We start from the raw sequence: 21318 nt of genomic DNA on the forward strand, positions 1-21318 counted from the left end.
TCCAAGATACTTTATGACATCGAAAAGGGGTCTTGTTATGCAAAAAAGACTGAGTACTAATACCTTAAAATAAATATCTGTTGATTTAAAAAGTTCTTTTTATGGCTTATTTTTAATGATGATAGAAATTAACAGCTACAATTTATCAGAAAGTATATTCTACAGGCCAGGCCCTTGCAGCACTTTCAAATATTATATCTAATTATCACAACTTTACAAAGTAAATATTATCTCCATTTTATACACAAGAAAACTAAGACTCAGAGAGAGAAAATCACTGTTTAAAGGTCTCACAGATAATAAATGAAAAAAAGGCTGAATTGCAACAAATTTAATTTCAGCTACTTTCTCTACTGCCTTCAAATATGAATAGATCTCATATATCCTCAAAGAACCCCTTCTCATTCCTAAAGATTCTACCTTATCTTCCTCACTCTTGGTACTAGAGGTATCAATGAAAGTGAAGGTTAAGGATAGGCCTTTGGAAATGACAAAAAGAGCTCATAGTGAATTCTCAACATAAATTGCTTTTTGCTAATATTTTTCCAGGTTTTAAGAGGTAAAGGGCATTGAGACAACAAATGTGTACTTTTCATTTGAGAAATTTAGCTAGTGACAGTACTAATACAGGTGATCGAATAACTCTGTTTAATCAAAAAGTGTGTGGGGAGCCAGGCATAGTGCTGTGCACCTGTAGTCTCAGCTACTCAGGAAGCTGAGGCAGGAGGATCCCTAGAGCCCCGGAGTTCAAGACTGCAGTAAGCTATGATCATGCCACTGCACTCCAGCCAGGGCAACAAAGCAAAACCCCTGTCTCTAAGAAAGAAAAAAAAAGTTGGGGGGAGGACGGTAAATATGCCAGTAAAAAATGACAGACTGACTATACACATTTATCTTCTTTCCTTCCCAAAACCCCACTAAAATGACAATCAAGGAATTTTTTTTTAAGTATAAAACTCTAAGAATAAAAATAATGGGGAAGGTGACAGCAGCAGATAAGAAGTTTTAATAAATTTTTAGAAGACAGCAGAGAGAGAGTAAACAGACAGCACTCAAAATGGAAAACCTGAAACACCTTCAAAAAGGGATACCAACAGGAAGCAAACCATTCTAGCCCCTAAACCCCAGAAGTGTTGAGGAAGTGGAAGTATCAGGCACTTGAGAAGGTAGAGTTAAGGGGACACGGCTAAATATAGGAGGACTGGCCGAAGAAGTAGTTAACAGGTCCACTCAACTCCCACCTCTACCACCTCCATCCTCGCTACACTATACCCAGGAGCCTGCAGTTAATTAAAGGATGGAGGAAGGACTCAGGGATACCACTCTAGACTCAGCAGAAGGCAGAGGTGAGAAACACAGATTTAAAATATGTCTACATACTAAATAGTAGGAGCTCTAGCCCGCTTCCTCCATCTAACTCCATAACACCCACAACTAGGAGTATGTTTACTTAGAGTCTAACTGCAGGAAAACTAGGATATTGGTTGTGTGTTCCAAATATCCATTATTTAAACAATGACACATGAATTACAGACTGTCCACAACACAGAGCTTGTGCATATATCATTCAAGAGCGACCTCTAAAGTTAAGCACTTAATATTTAGTTACGCATCTTTAATTCTTTTTTTTTTTTTTTTTTTTGAGACAGAGTCTCGCTCTGTTGCCCAGGCTGCAGTGCAGTAGCGCGATCTCGGCTCACTGCAAGCTCCGCCTCCAGGTTCACGCCATTCTCCTGCCTCAGCCTCCCGAGTAGCTGGGACTACAGGCGCCTGCCACCATGCCCGGATAATTTTTTTTTTGTATTTTTAGTAGAGACGGGGTTTCACTGTCTTAGGCAGGATGGTCTCGATCACCTGATCTCGTGATCCGCCCGCCTCGGCCTCCCAAAGTGCTGGGATTACAGGCGTGAGCCACTGCGCCTGGCCTGCATCTTTAATTTTTTAATCAAAATACTAAATGGCTATTAGCTTGCACTAGAAAATGCTCTTGGGGATTAGTTTCACAAACAAGGATTTATACTCCTCCCACAAACATCTGAAAATTGTGAGAAATACAATGTAATTTTCAGGAACCCAGTGCATAAGTCCCCCAAAAAGATGCTAACTGCAAAAAATACATATATAAACTAAATAACAAATAGCTATAATATTATTATCAGAGATGTCAAAAATTATCAGAGATGAAAGGAACAGATGTAATCAGCATAGTAATCAGAATCATCTCAGGAATTTATAGAAAACAATTTTAAAAATCAGATTTCTGGCTGGGCACAGTGGCTTACACCTGTAATCCCAGCACTTTGGGAAGCCGAGCCGGTGGATCACCTGAGGTCAGGAGTCTGAGACCAGCCTGGGCAACATGGTGAAACCCCATCTCTACCGAAAATACAAAAAATGACCTGAGTGTGGTGGTGTGCACCTGTAATCACAGCTACTCAGGAGGCTGAGGCAGGGGAATCGCTTGAACCCGGGAGGTGAGGTTGCAGTGAGCCGAGATTGTGCCACTGCACTCCAGCCTGGGCAACAGAGTGAGACTTCATTTCAAAAACAAAAAATCAGATTTCTCAGGTTTGAACTCCCAGAAATTCTACTTACTATAGATACTTAGTGGGTTTACTACTTACTATAGATACTTATTTGCATTTCTGTATTTTTAGAAGCAGCCCAGGTAATTCTGATGCAAATGGGCAGTGAACCAATCTTTGAAAAACGCTATCCTACATTTCAGAAAAGAGACACTCTCATATAGTGCAGCTAAACAGGCACTACCACTTAATGGCAGAGACAGACCTAGAACCTTAACCTCTGCTGCTACAAATTCTCAGAAAATCCCAAAATGAGAGATATACACACAAATACATATATATACATATATACATACATACAGCAATGAAAGGAAACTGAATTACAATAATTTGTCCTTTTTGCCATGACTTAGTGAAAGTTTTGGAGCTGAGCAATAGCTACTACCCACATGTTGCCATCAAAAGTAAAATTTTTTAATTTTAGTAAACTAAAATTAAACATCCAGGTCCTTGGTCTATCTAATCAAATTTCAAATGCTAAACAACCACACCTGACTAGTGGCCACATATTGGACAATGCAGATACAGAACACCTATACTGCAGAAAGATCTACTGGCTAGTGCCATATTCTTTTTCCTTTTTTTTTTTTTTTGCAAATAAGAGTCTCACTCTGTCACCCAGGCTGGAGCGCAGTGGGGCGATCCGGTTCACTGCAACCTCCACTTCCTGGGTTCAAGCAATTCTCATGCCTCAGCCTCTGGAGTAGCTGGGATTACAGACATGCACCATAATACCCGGCTCATTTTTGTATTTTCAGTAGAGATGGGGTTTCACCATGTTGGGCCAGGCTGGTCTCAAACTCTCAGCCTCAGGTGATCCACCCACCGTGGCCTCCCAAAATGCTGGGATTACAAGTGTGAGCCACGATGCCCAGCCTGGCTAGTGCTATATCCTAAAGCTTGCCTACTCAGACAGTCACCAAGGCTGCTTTCCTTAGAATGCAATGAAGAAGAATGACAATGACAAAACCTACAGTAGTCAAGCGCCTGGCCTAGTTTGATAATAAAATAGTCATGCACAGTCAACAACAGACCACATATACAACAGTGGTCCCATAAGATTATAATAGAACTGAAAAATTCCTATTGCCTTAGTAAAGTCACAGCTGTTGTAGCCATCATAATGTTAAAGCACAATTTTTAAGAATTTAATGTAGTCTAACTGTACAGTGTTTATATAAAATCTACAGTAGTGTACAGCAGGAGGTGAGCAGTGGGCAAGCGAGCAAGTGAAGTTTCATCCATATTTACAGTGGCTCCTCATTGCTCACATTATGGCCAGAGCTCTGCCTCCTGTCAGATCAGCAGTGTCATTAGAGTCTTATAGGAGGGTGAACCCCATTGTGAACTGCGCATGCAAGGGATCTAGGTTGCTGCTCCTTATGAGAATCTAATGCCTGATGATCTGAGGTGGAGCTGAGGCAGTGATGCTAGTGCTGTGAAGCAGCTGCAAATACAGATTAACTTTAGCAGAGAGGTTTGACTGCACAGAGACCATAATAAATCAATTGCTTACAGACTCTTATCAAAACCCTACGAGTGGCAAGTGACAATTAAGCTGCATCTTGTGGCAGTCTTTATAGTAGCAAGAGGACTGATATACATCAATTGTACAGCTGCATCTGGTGGCAGGCTTTAAGCCAGAATCCAACACTTATTTCAGTCCATGCATGGCCCACCCATTATTTTATTTACTACTTCCACCCACACCTCTGTCCTGCACTGCACACTTGTCTCAGTCAGTTTTGGTAAGCCCACAAGCTAACCCTAGCCAAAATGAGTAAAAAACAAATGTGAGCAGAGAGCTTCTTTGAATAGGGGAAAAGACCCAATGATGAGACAGCAGAGGATTCTAAGACTGCCAAAAAAAAAGAAAGCTGCATTTAAAAGAAAATACCAAGGCTCCTACTTAAATAATAGGTTCATTGCAACAGGTGATTCATATTCTCCAAGCCAGCTTTGTATATGTGGCGACCAGCTATCCAAGAAAGCCATGAAACCTTCAAAACTACTTCATCACATGGAGACCAAGCACCCTACATTAAAAGACAAGTCTTTTTCGAAAGAAAAAAAAAAAAAACATGAACATGAAGAACAGAAGCAGTTATTGAAAGCCACCACTTCATCAAATGTGTCTGCCCTGAGAGCATCATTCTTAGTGCCTAACCACACTGATAAAGCTAAGAAGCCCTTTACTATTGGTGAAGAGTTGATCGTGTCTGCTGCTAAGGACATTTGTCATGACCTTTACAGAGAGGCTGCAGTTCAAAAGGTGGCATGTGTTCCTCTTTTGGCTTGCACTGTAACTAGACGAATGGATGAAATAGCAGAGGATAGTGAGGCACAATTGTTAGCATTAATGGGAACCGTGGTATGGAATCCAGGCTGACAAGTCTACCGATGTTGACAACAAGGCAACAATGCTTGTTTTTGTGTTACATGTTTTCAGGAGGATATGCATAAGGATATGTTATGTGCACTTTTGTTGCCAACCAACACCACAGCTGCAGAACTATTCAAGTTTTTGAATCATTAGATATCAGGAAAACTGAACTGGTCATTTTATGTTGGTATATGCATGGACAGAGCAGCTGCCATGACTGGACGGCTTTCTGGTTTCACTGCTCGGGTCAAAGAGGTCACTTCTGAATGTTGAGTCTATGTACTGTGTCATCCACAGAGAAATGCTGGCTAGCTGAAAAATGTCGCCTGAACAATATTTTGCAAGATGTGACTAAAATTATTAACATTAAAGTACATGCCCTTAACTCACATCTGTTTGCACAGCTCTGTGAGGAGATGGCTGCAGAGCACACACATCTTCTCTTAGTGAGAGGGCTTTCTAAAGGTAGACCACTGGCCAGAGTTTTTTAGTTACAAGAGCCACTCCAGAGATTTCAGAAAAGCAGTCACCACTAGCAGCATATTTCTGTGACACAGAATGGGTCGCAAAACTTAACTTGTGTGACACATTCAACCTGCTCAACAAACTCAATCTGTCACTTCCGGAGAGATGGACAACTGTGATCAAGTCGGCAGATAAAGTGGCTGCATTCAAAGCCAAACTGGAATTATGGGGGCGACGAGTGAACACTGAGATTTCTGACATGTTTCAAACAGCAGAGATTTTGAAAGAGACTCAGCCAGAGCATTCTTTCTCCCAGCTGGTGCATGATCACCTATCTCAGCTTTCAAAAGAGTTTAAGCATTACCTCCCAACTACAAAAGACCCCCAAACTGGGAAAGAATGGATCCACAACCTATTTGTGAATAAACCAGGTGAACTGGCTTTGTCCATGCTAGAAGAGCAACTGCTTGAGATCACAAATGACGGTGGACTTCAAAGTGTGTCTGAGACAACTTCAAATTTCCATACATTCTGGATTCAAGTCAAGGCAGAATGTCCTGAGATTATCACAAAAGCACTGAAAAGCCTGCTTCCATTTCCAACTTCCTATCTTTCTGAAGCAGGTTTTCTGCAATCACAGCAACCAAAACCAGATTACGGAGTAGACTGAACATAAGCAACACACTTCGTGTGTCACTGTCTCCCCTCAGCCCCAGATGGGACCATCTAGTTGCAGGAAAACAAGCTCTGCTTCCCACTGATTCTACATTATGTTGAGTTGTATAATTATTTCATTATATACTACAATGTAAATATAATAAAAATAAAGTATACAATAAACGTAACACGCTTGAATCATCCCAAAACCATTCCCCCTCCCCCTGGTATGTGGAAAAACTGTCTTCCACAAAACTGGTCCCTGGTGCCAAAAAAGTTGGGAACCACTGGCCTGGTAACATATAGGCTAGGTGTTTTACCTACATACTATCTCAACATCATAATTACTGAGAAAGATATTTCCACTGTTTTACAGGTAGAATCTAAGGCTCAGAGAGGTCTTACATCTAATAAATAATGAGATCCAAATTCAAATTAGTCTGTTAGAATCCAACTAAACTCTAAACTTCACATACAATAGATCAGAAGATAGATGCAAAGTTAAAAAAAAAAAAAGTCACAGACCAGTATCAGTAGTATTAATGTTATCTTAAAAAAAAAAAAAAAAAAAGTAAATCAGAAGAGGGAGAGGTCAGCATTAAAAGCATAGGAAAAGGAAAGTCTCAAAACAATAGCAGCACATACAAGCATAATCCAGGAAGAAGACACCCCTACCCGAGGACCTGACCCATTTAAACACTGTGGGACACTGGCCTAACAGCATTAAATAAATGCATCATTAACTCTCTCTTTCTAATTATAGTATATAATCAGCCAGCCACCTTCTAGTTATTATGTATCTCCCTTCACAGCTTGGTGACAGGAAAAACGTATTTTAGCCCAGAATGTGAACATTAGGTACATTTCTCATTGTAAATTAGTAATTTGGCACCCAGATGTTTACACATCACTCCCATGTGAGCTTAATATCATTCAATCAATCACTTAGTTATATACTATTGCCCAAGCCCCATCAATCCAGAGTTATGGAAAAGACCAAATTCTGATGAGAACCTGGGCCACACCGAATTCATCAGAGTAAAGACATTCTAAGAGGCTTCTTGGCAGCCAGTCAAATGGTGTTCCCAAGCAACACAGTGACCTCAAATGCACTTTCTACTTGAACTCCATCAGCATTTATTTATCCCTTCAGTGAAAGTCCTAATAGTTCTACCAAATTTCAAATCCACTCTTCTTATTCAACCCTCTTCCTATCTCAGTGGAACCACAGAGCATCCATAGTGATAAAAAAATGGAATCTGAAGTAAGGCAGACCTAGGTTCATTATCTTAACTCCACCATTAACTAGCTGTTTGACTTTGGACAATTACTTAAATATGAGACTATTTTCTTATAAAATGGGCTAAACACCTATGACAACAGGCAAGGATCACATGAGGTAATTCATTCAACAAATATGTGAGTTGCTAAATGTGACAGACACACTGTGCTAGATGATGGACACTGACAAGTATCTACTACTCTGTCTGACAAATAGTAGGCATTCAGTGAATGTTATGCTATTACTATTGTATTTCATCAAATCTAGAATGCCACTAATAATAACATACACCATCATTTTATGTGCTTCTAAGAATGGAAAAATGTCTGCCAATTAAACTATGGCATAGCATTAATTATAAGACATACCCTGATTTCAGATGTTAAAATGTGAAAAAAGCACATATTAAGATTGATTAAATAAGGTATTAATTCAAGCCTTCATTATCTTTGGCTATGCTGTTTGGTTTTCCTGTCTTTGGTTTTGCACTCTCCAAAGTATCCTCCAAGATCTAGATTACACACCTCACTTTGAACTAACTCCTCTCCCAATCTCTTCTTTAAAATCCTTCATGCTTCACACCAGGAAAATATTTTAACTTCTTAGAATGGTATTACAGGCCCTTCACTCTTTCATCCCTCCCAGCTCACCTTCCCAACTTCACTTTACTAGCTCTTCAACATATCTAACTAAACCAGATTGCATTAACTATGTTTGGATACTTCCACTCATCTTTGCCTCTGTTCTCTATTACTCTAACTCCTAGATTTCCCCAGGTGCCCTTTCCCCTCTTCACTATGTGTTAAAATCATACTCAATCTCTAGTACCCAGTTCAAACACCACCTCTGCAGATCCTTCCAAGATAAATGTCTTTACACTCTAGAGCAAAATCAACTGATCATTCCTCTATAACATAATCACAGTACCTACTGTGATTAGGAGACCACCCAAATTAAGAACTCCTCTAAGGCAGGAACTAAGTCTTACTTATTATATTACCTGACAGCATAATACCAAGTTAAGAATTCAGCGTCTAAAATATCTGTGTCATATCTGTGTCTGAATTCTGGTTCTATCACTCCCTAGCTACATGACCTTGGGCAATCTATTTCATCTCAGACTCAGTATCTTCTTATAATGGGGTAACAAAACCTACCTTAGAAGGTAAGGATTAAATGTAAAATGCCTGGCACACTAGAGCACTCAACAAACATGAGCTGTTGTTATTATCATCATTATTGTTTTTTTTTTTTAAAAAAAAAAAGAAAGGGGACACTCGTGTATACTTAGTAAACTGGTTTCATTCATATTCTTATCTTCTCTACCCATATATGCTCTGACTTTGGCTTGGCAATTTGGGTTACAGGTAGAGGATACACTCTTCATGTACAGGTAACACATGTAACCTGTGCTAACATTAAAATGTTACAGAGGAACGAGGCCAATTCACTTCTAAACCTTCCTGAGTCTTGCTTTCATTGTTACCTGACCCCTCAAGCCTCAGCATAATTCCTCGGTCCTATCTCCTCACTCAGGATAGGTTTCCACTTGTGACTATAACTAAATAGGGCAATGCCTAACTTTCTTGTTGTTGGGTAAATAATAACATCATTAATTTACCCAGTCTTTTAATTGGCATTTGCAAGAACTATTTCAGGTTGTTAATGGGATCTAATGGATTAGATACACATAAATGTATTAATGCAGAGTATCTGAGTAATCATTAACAAGAACATTTAAATCCCTACTGACTCTTACAAAGAAACTTCATTCTTAAAATTTCAAAGCAATGTTTATACAGCAATGATAAGCCTTAACAAGGTACAGCAGTAAGCAAAAGGCCAATATTCTTATATCAGGCTCTGCTATTAGCTAGTCATGAGACTCTGATCAGGTATCTTGGCATCTCTGCTCTCAATTTATTCATTTGTAAAACAGAGGGGTTGAGAAGGTCTCTTTCAACTCTAAAAAACATTAAAAATTAAATTTTCACTAGAAAATTGAAAAGAACTAAAATCAGATACCCACTAAAAACTCAAGCAACTCACTTAAGCCATTCAGACATACTTAATACACATGCAAATTTCACCTCAATTCTAAAAATGAATATACAGACACAGTCTGTAACTGAGATGAACACAAGTTACAAGAGAACTAACTTACCTCACAGCCACATAATTGTTCTCACCTGGTTTTCTTACTCTATACAAAAAGGTTAAGAGTGATTTATTAAGAAAATTATTAGCGAAAAATCAACAAAGCCATTTTCCATGAAAACCTAAACTGGACAAACCTGGAGGAACAAGCTTTGAGTCTCACTTTCCCAGTCAAAAATAGTAATAGCCAATCATTATTTAGTATTGTTGAGCTCTTCAGAAGAAATAATTTTAATAGGAAATTTATTGCTGTTACTATGTGCCAGGTATTGTTCTAAACACTTTTCATATTTTTAACCCATTTAATCCTCACAACAATCCTGTAAGTACTATTATTATCCCTGTTTTACAGATGAGGAAACTGAAGCACAAAAAGGTTAACTGACTTGCCTGAAGTCACTCAACTAGTAAGTTGGTGGAGCTGGAATATAAACTTAGGTAGATTGGCTTCAGAGTTTTTTTCTATATGTTATTAATATACTAGCATATTATATAAAATAATAGCAATAAAATGAATCAGGGTGATTGTGTTAACTCAGCTATGAACAAAACCATATAACCTGAATCATTTAACCTCTTTTCCCATTTGGGTAAAAAAGGAAGTTGAGCTAAATAATCTTTAAAGTTCCTTACAAGTCTAACATTCCATGATTTATGATCCAGAAGCCAAACACCAAAACTGTAGCATAGCAAACAGCTGTCCACTTTTGTCCTCCTCTTTTTACCCTTATCACCTTATCTCCTTACCTTTTTCTTCTGATTCATCTTCGTAAGTTCCTTTATTTACCAGCTGGCTGTCCAGTAATAGTTACACTGATAAACTTGAGGGAAATATAATTTAACAGAGGTGAACACTATCCTACAGACCACACTCTACTATCTCCAAACTATGCAGACTAAGACCTGGGACTAAAAATAGACCCACCATTACTTCACTGGACTGTAGAAAGGTCAGTGGTGCCTAAGAACAGGTCAGACCAGGCCTAAATGTATGTATGTATAAGTGGATGGATTTATTCATTTTTCATAAAACAGTAGGCCACAGGAATTAAGAGCATGGGCTCTTACAACCTCCACAATTAGCTATCCACAATTACTATCAACATAATCAGTTACCTAATGGCTCCAAGATTCAGTCTCCACCATCTAGAAACGGAGCTAACAACCTACACTATAAGAGGTGTTTTTAAAGAACTTACCACAGTGCCTGATACAGTAAGCGCTCAAAAAATAACAGCTGCTGTTTTTGCCACTACTACCACCACTGCTGTTATTTACAATTTCCATATAAAAGCAACAGCTCCACTGTCTGATTTGATTTAATTTCAAATTCTGGTTCCATTTACTAAGTATATAGCCTTAAGCAAATTACTGATCTCTCTAAGCCTGGGTTTCCTCATCAGGAAAATGGAGATAATAAATCATCTATCTTACAAAACTGTTGTGAACATTGAGATAACATATGTAAAACAGCTGACACCTGGTTCCTAACTGCTCAATAAATGTTAATTCCTTTCCCCTTAATGACAAGCTTACCACACTTCTGCTAATTCAATTTAAAGAAAGGAGAGTAGAATTAGGGATCACATGAGATCCAGGGAAGCCAACTTTCTTTTCTCTATTGTCCTTGCTGTGGGGCAGATACCAGACACTCCTAGCCCAGGGAACTCCTTTATCCTCTTCCATGTTTGATAAGACTAGAGAACCTTTTTTCAGGCTATCTTCAAACTTCTAATACAGTATAGGTATCAATGTACACTGGAATCCCCAATAACTGTTAAGAGTTTCAAGTGGTCCTGAGACCAAAAAGTTTGAGAACCACTACTCTAAGGTATAAAAAAAGCCCACAAAGCACATGGATTACTCTATGAATTACAACTTTACCAAATTTAGCCTAGATAAGTAACTCACACAAAAATAACCTAAAAACTTCTCACTTTTCTCTATGATTAAATTTCAGTCCTTCAATGTTGAAAAAAAATCACTTGTTCACTAGTTATTTACGAATAGTCAATGATAGAACTGGATTTTAGGATTTATATCTGATTTCTGGTCCAAGGTCTTTCTAATACAGCAGGTCATCCTCAATTAATAAAAGATGACTATGTTTTCTTAATCAATATATTAAGCCTCTTGTTATAGATTATGAAAATTTTAAGTTATGTTTACAGTAGATTAATTATATTTTCCTTTGACTCCCTAGCAAATAAACATTTTTTAAAGGGTTTTTTTTTTTTTTTTTTCAGACAGTGTCTCACTCTGTCACCCAGGCTGGAGTGCAGTGATGCTATCTCAGCTCACTGCAACCTCCGCCTCCCGGGTTCAATCAAGTCTTGTGCCTCAGCCTCCCAAGTACCAGGCACATACCACCACACCCAGCTAATTTTTGTATTTTTAGTAGAAATGGGGTTTCACCATGTTGGCCAGGCTGGTCTCGAACTCCTGATCTCAGGCGATCTGCCAGCCTTGGCCTCCCAAAGTACTGGGATTACAGGTGTGAGCCACCGTGCCCAGCTTACTTTTTAAAAGATTTTCTGATCAGTCCCTATGCATACCACACTTGCTTGGTGATGGGAAGAAATAGGTGACTAAATATCAGTCTGAGTAAACAACTAAGACTTTAAAGGAATATAACTTAAGTTACAAAAGTAATCCAAATTTATACAAAAGTATAAAGTAATACAAGATTTATTTGTATTACGAAAGTAATACAAATTTATACAAAAGTAATACAAATTTATATCCATGTTCCGAGTCCTCAATCTTCAGTCTTCCCTTTCTGCACCACTTTTTAATTTTAAAAATACTATGTTGACTGAAATACAAAACCAAATACACATATACACACAAATTTGGTGTGTGTGTGTGTTTTGTTTTTTTCCTGCTATTTTTAAGGTACTGAAAACTAGCATTTAATGACAAATCAGCCTATGGCAAAGGAAGACTTCTATAAATTTGTGGAATGAACAAATGATTTGTAAGGTATTTGTTCATGAGCTTTCTCTGCTGGCTTCTTTTAGTATTTACTAGATAAGGAAAGACCTGAAAAGGCAAATACACTGGGCAAGAACCCTGGTGAATTCTGACACTCTCTCATTCCCAAAGGCCACCTCAATACCAGGCAACCCACAAACCAGCTGTGGTTAATCTGTACAAGTTGGGCAAAGTCTTCCAGACTTTTATTATGTCAAATCCCTATTTAAAAAAAGTTTTATTATGTATCTCCAATATATGTATATTTATTTATTAATTATACCCATCTGTATCTGTGTACAATGTAAAACAAAATTGTTTAAAATAGAAGTTTTAAAAAGATGACACAAGGATGAAATAATTTCTACCTTTCATTTATGAACAGTACAAAAATATTTTTGATCTAAGAAATTATCAATAACAATGCCTTTAGAGAACATAACTGAAAAGTTGCATTATTTTTTAATCTTCATTAAAAAAACAAAAAAAGTTTTTTAAATAAATAAAATCTTCATTTAACATTTTATGATACAGTATTTCAAAGGTCCAGTTCAAAGTTCAGGATTCATTTGATTTTGAAACTTAATTATAATGGCTATAAACTGAAAAAACAGACCTCACGAAGGCAGAATACTCATAATATATACACTTACAGTCAAGTTCATTGTGACTGATAGTAGATGTAAAACCTTACTTCAAAGAGTTAGCTTAGGCCAGGAGTGGTGGCTCATGCCTGTAATCCCAGCACTTTGGGAGGCTGAGGCAGGCGGATCACTTGAGAACAGGAGTTCAAGACCAGCCTGGCCAACATGGTGAAGCCCCGTCTCTACTAAAAATATAAAAATTAGCTGGGTGTGGTTACGCACGCCTGTAATGCCAGCTACTTGGGAAGCTGAGGCACAAGAATGGCTTGAACCTGGGAGACGCAAGTTGTAGTGAGCTGAGATCAGGCCACTGCACTCCAGCCTGGGTGACAGAGTAAGACTCCGTCTCAGGAAAAAGAAAAAAGAATTAGCTTAATAATTTTTAAATTTTTGGCGAACTTCTTGTTAAGTCTACTAAAGTGTCATTGTTTTTATCTGTAATTTGGCTGCTAAAAAGCTAGTACTAGAAGGAGAAACCTCAGCTCTGTTGTCACTTTCTTGTTGTTCACTTGTACTTGCATTATTGGTATTACTGTTATGGAATCTTTACAGGAGTCTTTTTAAGACATGTCTATTTCCTAGTGGTTGATTTGGCTAAAACTAGATAATAATTTATAGATTCATTTAATTATGCACCCATAACTAGATTAATGATTATCTGCCAAAGTGAACAAACAAGTGAAAAAGCCACTGGCAATCCTTCTGTTTTCTTCAGAATACCTGTGCATGACCTCCTTAGCAGGGGTACTGCATCAATCCATTTATTAAATACTAGTAAAATTGTATTTCTTCCTTTTCTTATGCATAAAAATAAGTAAAATTAACAGTTCTGTCTTCCCTTACTTTTTTTTTTTTTTTTTTTTTTTGAGATGAAGTCTTACTCTGTTGCCAGGCTGGAGTGCAGTGGCACAATCTCAGCTCACTGCAACCTCCACCTCCCCGGTTCAATCCATTCTCCTGCCTCAGCCTCCCGAGTAGGTGGGACTACAGGCATGCACCACCACACCGGCTAATTTTTGTATTTTTAGTAGAGATGGGGTTTCACCATGTTGGCCAGAATGGTCTCGATCTCTTGACCTCAAGTGATCCGCCTGCCTCGGCCTCCCAAAGTGCTGGGATTACAGGAGTGAGCCACCGTGTCCAGCCCCCTTACTTTTCTAATACTGTCTTCTCTTTACTCCATGGGAGTTTTGGGCACACTCCTTTGGGGCCTACAACTCAAATATACCTGAAATCCTTACCCAGCACAACTCAATCATTCTCTTAAATGCTTCCCAGATCAGGACTGAATTTGAAGCTAGGACTAATTTTCCACGGTCACCCCAGGTCAAATAAGATTCTTAGGTTCTTATGATCTGGGCCTTCACCCAAAAGCTGATCCAAAACCAACCTTCAGGATAAACGGACAAGTATAATCTTTCCAGGATACTCACGCTGACACACTTAAAGATGATAAAGAATAGTTATAGCTTCCTGTCTTTACAACATTCATTCACTCACTTAAGAAACATTTGTAAATGCCAACCATCTCATTGACGCAATCATTTACAAGTGTCATCTTAAATACACTACACTATACTTCGATTTACAAAAGTGTCTGAAAGAAAAAGTGTGGTTTGTGCCCCATCGGGTGGCCAAACTGGAAATTTCAAACAAGTTGCAGCAACGCAAGTTAAACCTACCTAATCAACATAATACCTTTGGGAAACTGAAGCCTGTAACACAAGTGTTCCCATGGAAGAGTTCTATAAATGAAAATCGTAATAATGTTATGGTAATGTCTCCTTATACCTGAATATAAGGGAAGTGTAGTTCATGCAGAACCTCTCCTTTCCAAAATCCTGCAATAAAAAATTAATTCATCGTCATCCCTTTTTAAGTTAAATAAGAGAGTTTCACTGGGTTAACATCTTATTCACAGATCAAAATATCAAAAATTTTTGAAAGGATATTATTAATTTTAAAGGATGCTATTAATAGTCCTGTTAAATTCTGTCCTCTTTATATACCAAACATAATTAAACCATTAAAAAACACAGAATTTAGAGCTGGATGAGTCCTTAAATAATACAGGGTTGTCAGCTTAGAAATCAAGTCCAATTCTCTAACATTAAAGAAACTTAGATGTTTCTTAGCTAAAAGAAGAAATGGTTTCATCAGGATCATACAGTGTGACCTGACTCTCAATGCTTACACATGCTCAAGAGACCTATACACATATTCCTAAACAAGTGGCTTAACCCCTATGGACCTTAGTTTCCTTGCCTGGAAAAACAAGGTAGATAATCTTTAAATTCCCTTTTAGCTCTAAAATCCTGTAATTTAGAAACCTTGTTATTTTATTACAAAACAAAGGATACACTGAAAAAAATCATTCCTGGGTCCTGAGAAACCAAAGAAACACAAGGCCCTAGGGAAAGTCAGCAGCCTAAGGCACCAAATGTATTTGCTTCTTCTGCCAATATTCTGCAAAATATTAACATGGTCATATTAGTCTATTTGGTTGAAACCAGTCTCAGTTAATTTTAATTAATCAATTGCAGAGCTTTAAAATATATAGTCACTAATTCTAAATTTTAAAAAAGCTCTTACAAAGATGTACCGGTGTTCTATTTTACATGCCAAAATTTATACTTAAACAGATTACTGGAAACAGGAATAGTCTCGGCTTGTTTGTGTTTATTCTTTGTACAAACTACTTACAAATGGATTGAAGAGATCTTCTTTATATGGCTTCTCCATGTTGGTCTATTATTTTATGCTTTATTATTCTACCTATGAAGACTGAATCTATGAACACCACAACTTATTTTTAAATTTAAAAATATAATAATTTTCAGGATATTGATGGGTTATTACCATTAATAATTTTATCAGTTCAAGGAATAAAAACCATTAAAAGTTAAATCAAAAACATGACCTATAATGGACCTTGAAAAGCTCTGGTCCTATATACTTACTTTATGGAAGAAGAGTGAGCCCGGGAAAGGCAAAAAAGATTGTCCCCAGGTCTCATGGCTAACATACACAAAAACTAGTATTTACTGTGTTACGATATATACATATTATATATAATTAAATATAATTATAGATGTAAAACAAAATTTTCAGATTCTAATTCTCTGCTTATTTCAAATAATATAGCAAAATGACACAAAAACCAAAGAAGCTGAGCAGTTCACATTGATTCACGACACTAGAAAGCACCCTAAGCTAGAAACCAAGGGTAAAATACCAAAATTTCACCACCAGTGCTTGAAAAACAAATCCCAGCATCTGTTCTACTGATAGTGTTTTAAGAGCATCATCTTCATACGAGAAACTACAGTTTAATTCATTATGAAAAGGTCCTTTTCTCTAGCGAATTTTTATGGATGTCCTTTTTCCCCAAAGTTTTAAACTGCTAAAATTCCTGGACTCTAAAGACTCTTATTTACATCTCTCTATTACTTTTAAAGGAATAGCACCAACTCTTCAGAAACAACACACAAAACAAAAATTCCAACCCTATAAAATATTCGTTGATTCCAACTTACAAAGAAAAGTGCGCCTCATTTAATTTTGTCTACCAAACGATGAGTTTATCTAGGACAGGAACCATATAGTAGGAACTCTCTGCAGAATCAAATTTCAATTATCTACAATAAACGAATTTTTCAAAACATAATTTATAACTGCCCTGAGAAAGATAATGCAGACACAACATAATCTCAGGAATTTTGCCCCTCTGTGACCAACCTACAGTAAACATTTAGGAAGAGTATCCAAGTGGACTATGTGAATGAGGAGTCCCAGAATCACTGTGGTTCTCTAGCCACAAAAGTGACATTACAAATTAAGAGGGTTGCATTTTCAAACTAAATCGTATGCTTCTCCTTCCAGCCCCCGATATTGCAAATTAATACAATTCTATGAAATAGTTAAGTGTTGAAATACCTAAAATGAATCATGGCATACATCCAGCCACTATTACTTCTGCCCAAAGCATTCCATGCTATATAACAAATACAAGATGTGCTTCAGCATGCTCCTATCCTGTACCTCTATGAAGAACTGGCAGTGGTGCTGAAAATTACTACTAGAAAGATGAAAGACCAATACCCTTCTTTCAATAAAAACCATCACTTGGACTCTAGCCAAGGTTTTAAAACTGAATGTTATTAGAAACAATAAATCAACTCTGCAGGCTGAAATGTTAGTCCCTTATTTCATTCATTCTTACAAAACATGGCCACAAAATACTGTAAGAAATTGAGTGACAATAAAGCATTAATAATTATAGGCCTTTCATGTCTAGCAATAATCAAATACTCTAGGTTGCAAGTGAATTTATTTCACAATATTCAAGATTCTGTGTAACCTACCTGCATCTCTTTCCCTGTCTTCTTCAATTATTACAATGGCTTTATGAATAAATACACTCACTGCTATTGCCCAAACCTCCTATCACTAAACTTATATAAAAATTAAATGGAGAACTAAATAGTTTAATTCATAAAATCTAGCTAAGTTATGTGTGTTCATATTGATTTTATATTCTTTGTTCCTGCACACAAAACAGATGTGAATTCCTGGAGGTTACAGATAAGTCTGTCTTTCTCTATCCAGGAGCTGAATTGCCAGCTACTGAGAACAACCTATTGCAACGCTTAAAGCCTCTCGGGTATCTTGTCTTCTGAACATATAAATGGGTTCATTATCTTTATTTTTCCCTGTATTAATGTAAGGTTCCTTATTATCTATTAAATACCTTCCAGGAGTGTTAGCACAGAAATTGGGAGGGAATGGGGAGCATGATTTCTGTAATACACAGGTAAGGTATATTGTTTACAATATACTAATTTTTTCCCCAGCTAGCAAAAACTTAGCAGAAAATATAAAAATGTAAATAATTCTCTTCTCTCCTTCCTCTTCCCTCCATTCTAAAACAAGAGGCAAAAACAAAGATGTTATTACTCTGTAGACTTCATGCAATCAGTAAAAAGAGTCTTATTATCAAAGCAGAATAGTTGATTACAACGTGTTTACAAAAACTATAACCACTGTATAAGTGATACACACTTAAGTCAAGTTTCAACCCCGTTACAAAGCCTTTGTCAACAGTGGGCAAGTGGGAAAAAGCCGAAGGGCTCTTTGGAAGGAAGGAAATCACTGGAGGGGCTTCTCTCGGAAGAGAAGGGATTCCTTGGTGAGAGGTGTAGAGAGAGAAACAAGACCTAACCTTGGCGAGGGGGCGCTCGCCCAGGGTGGGGACGAGAGGTCAGGGCGAGTGGGGAGAAGGGGATTAGCGCGGAACAGCCGCGACCCGGGGCTGTCCTCGCACCGTGACTCCCCCACCTGCAGCTCACCCTCCCACCGTTCCCCGGCCCCGGCCCGGGCAGCGCCTTTCCTCCCGGCCCTCCGCCTGCATATCCGTTACCCCGGCTGCAGCGGGGCTGCGGGGGAGGGGAAGGACAGCGGAGCCGGGAGGCTGCCGGCCGCGGCGGGGATGCCGCAGTGGCTCCCCGCGGCAGCGGGTCAAAGTCTGCCCGGGCACAGGGAGCCAGCTGAAGCGGAAGGAGACGGTGGACGTCGGGACTGGCGAGATGGTGGCCCCTCCGAGTCCTCCCACACCCCAGCCGCTGCCGGTACCTCATACTGGATGTATTGCTTCCTCCACTCGGGAGTGATGTGCGCGGAGAGGTGCTCGGCGAACTTCATCCTGCCGTTTCCCCCTCACTCCCACTCGGGTCCAGCAGCTACAGGCGGCGGCGGCAACAGCGACTCCGACTCCTCCCCACATGGGCCCCGGCGCGGCGCGGCGCTGCGCTTCACTCCTCCTCCGCCGCCGCCGCCGAGGTCTCTTCAGAGCAGCCCGCCCGCCATCTTCCTCCTCCTCTCCATAGCCCCGCCCCTCCCCGCCCTCTAGACGTCATCGCCATGGTAACCGCCTACACCGCCCTGACGAAGGGGGTGCTGTAAGGGGTGGGGCTTGGGTGCGTTTCTTAAGACTCCGCCCCTTGTGGGCCGTACGTGCTGGAGGCGCCTCCCCGGAGCTCTTCAGTCTGGCTCCTGTTGGCCTGCAGCTGCTCTCTACCGCCTGTCTGGGAAGCAGCAGTGTTGTTACTGCAATTAATATTAATACTGTAGCAACAATAATCCACACAAGACGTTTATATTTACAAAGAACTGTGCAAATATTTTTCCATTTTGATATTTATGCTTCATAAAACCTTTAAGAAATGGATCAGCACTAATCCAAACTAAGCAGCTAAAACAGTTCAGGACTAAATGTATTTAAAGGAACAGTATTTTACACACTCTAGGTGCTCAATAAATGCTTATTGAATTTAATTAAAGACATCAATGCCAAAAAGTGTATGCTGCTTCTGAATTTCAATGTAATTGTCCAGTCCCGGGGCTATCAGAAAAGGCAATAAAAACACCAAGTGCGGGTACCAACTGCACTTGTAAACTGAGCTTCCTGGGGTTGGGAGTGAGGGGTGGGAGGGAAACCAACGTTGAGAGGAAAGAGAACCCCGTAGAAGTACAGCTCTAAGCCCACCCCAGTAAAACCAGAAACAGGCCCGGCATCCAGGCTGAACTGTCCCTGGGGAACATGGGCAGAGATCACTCACAGAGCTCTGTACTACGTTGAGTGTGGGAGTGATTGTCTTGGAAGTCCCAATTCAGGACAGAAACCCAGGTCCTGCCCTGGGTGGAGGAGACCTTATAATAATTTATTGAGCACTCACTGTTCCTGTACCAAGTACTATTCTAAACCTCTTACATGTACTTTGTCCCTTGATTCTAACATTTCTTTTTTTTGGTCTCGCTTTGTTGCCCAGGCTGGAGTGCAGTCACACCATCATGGCTCACTGCAGCCTTACCTCACATAGGTTTGTGAGCAATCCTCCCACCTCAGCCCCCTGAGTAGCTGGGACTACAGGCACATGCCATTAAGCCCAAATAATTTTTTTGTTTATTTTTGGGAGAGATATGGGTCTTGCTATGTTGCCCAGGCTGGTCTTGAGCTCCTGAGCTAAAACAGTCCTCCCACCTAGGCCTCCTAAAGTGCTGGAATTACAGGCATGAGCCACCTTGCTCAGCCTAACCCTCACAATTTTGATGAGACTTCAAGATTTACTAGGGAACTACTATGCCTGGAGCAGTACTCTGAGATATCATTCTCTGCTGTTGTCTTTTTTTTTTCTCCATGTACTTTTTTCCCCTTTCTCTTCCCCTTAATTCATGCCAATAGGGATTCTGCAATCATTTCCCCAGGAGAGGGATGACACAAGATGGAAAATAGGCATAGACTATGAGTCTTTCTGGCTTTTTCTGTATAAAAGCCTTAACCTCTGGTGAAAGGGTAATCAAGGTCAAAAAAATAAAGAAAGAAGAGTGAGGACTCCTCTCACCTGAGACCTCCGTCTGCTCACCATAAAGATTCCCCTCTGCTGGAGGTAAACCTTGCCAGGAGAAAGAGACAGGCCAAAAGGAATGTGTGTGCTACCAGGAAGGAGGTGAGACCTCAGAAAGGAAATGGCTGTATGTTGTGCCTGGGAAAAGGGAACCAGAGACAGCTACGAAAGAGATTCCTGCCTTTAGCCAGTCATGGACTAGAATGGGAAATTCTTAGTAGCGACCCTGGTGGACAATGGCACACTGCTCCCAGCAGCACCATACCTCTATGCCTTAATTGTGCACAAAATTCTGGAACCATGGCCCAACCCAAGAAAGTAAGGAAACCCTCAAAACTAGCTCTAAAATTCTTGATTTTTCTCATGCCTGATCCAGAGCCCTGCCACCCAGGACATGGCAACTTAATTTATCCACAGAAGTAGATTTAACAATAAATTTCCTGCCAGGCACAGTAACTCACGCCTGTAATCCCAGCACTTTGGGAGGCTGAGGCGGGAGGATCACCTGAGGTCAAGAGTTCAAGACCAGTCTGCCCAACATGGGGAAACCCCATCTCTACTAAACATACAAAAATTAGCTGGGCATGGCGGTGCACACCTGTAGTCCCAGCTACTCAGGAGGCTAAGGTGAGAGAATCACTTGAACCAGGGAGGTGGAGGTTGCAGTGAGCCAAGATTGCACCACTGCACTCTAGCCTGGGTAACAGAGCAAGACCCCATCTCAAAATAAATAAATAAATACATTTCCTTATTCCCAGCATTATTTTTG

The 21318-nt window shown here is 39.5% G+C and overlaps 1 protein-coding gene across 2 annotated transcripts in view; it reads right to left on the bottom strand.

Moving 5' to 3' along the window:
• Positions 1 to 19049, bottom strand: part of XPR1 (xenotropic and polytropic retrovirus receptor 1) — a 257165-nt gene extending 238116 nt beyond the window's left edge. The window contains exon 1 of one of the 2 annotated variants that reach the window (XR_010123552.1): positions 18778 to 19022. Coding sequence is in view for 1 of the 2 variants with exons in the window: in XM_054456830.2 (XP_054312805.1) it covers positions 18778 to 18846 (69 nt within the window). In the remaining variant the exon portion in view is untranslated. Of the gene's footprint in view, positions 1 to 18777 lie in introns of both variants that reach the window. The other variant, XM_054456830.2, reaches the window with a different exon arrangement.
• Positions 19050 to 21318: the final 2269 nt, after the last annotated feature.

Source organism: Pongo pygmaeus, chromosome 1 (assembly GCF_028885625.2).
Source record: "Pongo pygmaeus isolate AG05252 chromosome 1, NHGRI_mPonPyg2-v2.0_pri, whole genome shotgun sequence".
In the NCBI taxonomy this organism is placed as follows: domain Eukaryota; kingdom Metazoa; phylum Chordata; class Mammalia; order Primates; family Hominidae; genus Pongo; species Pongo pygmaeus.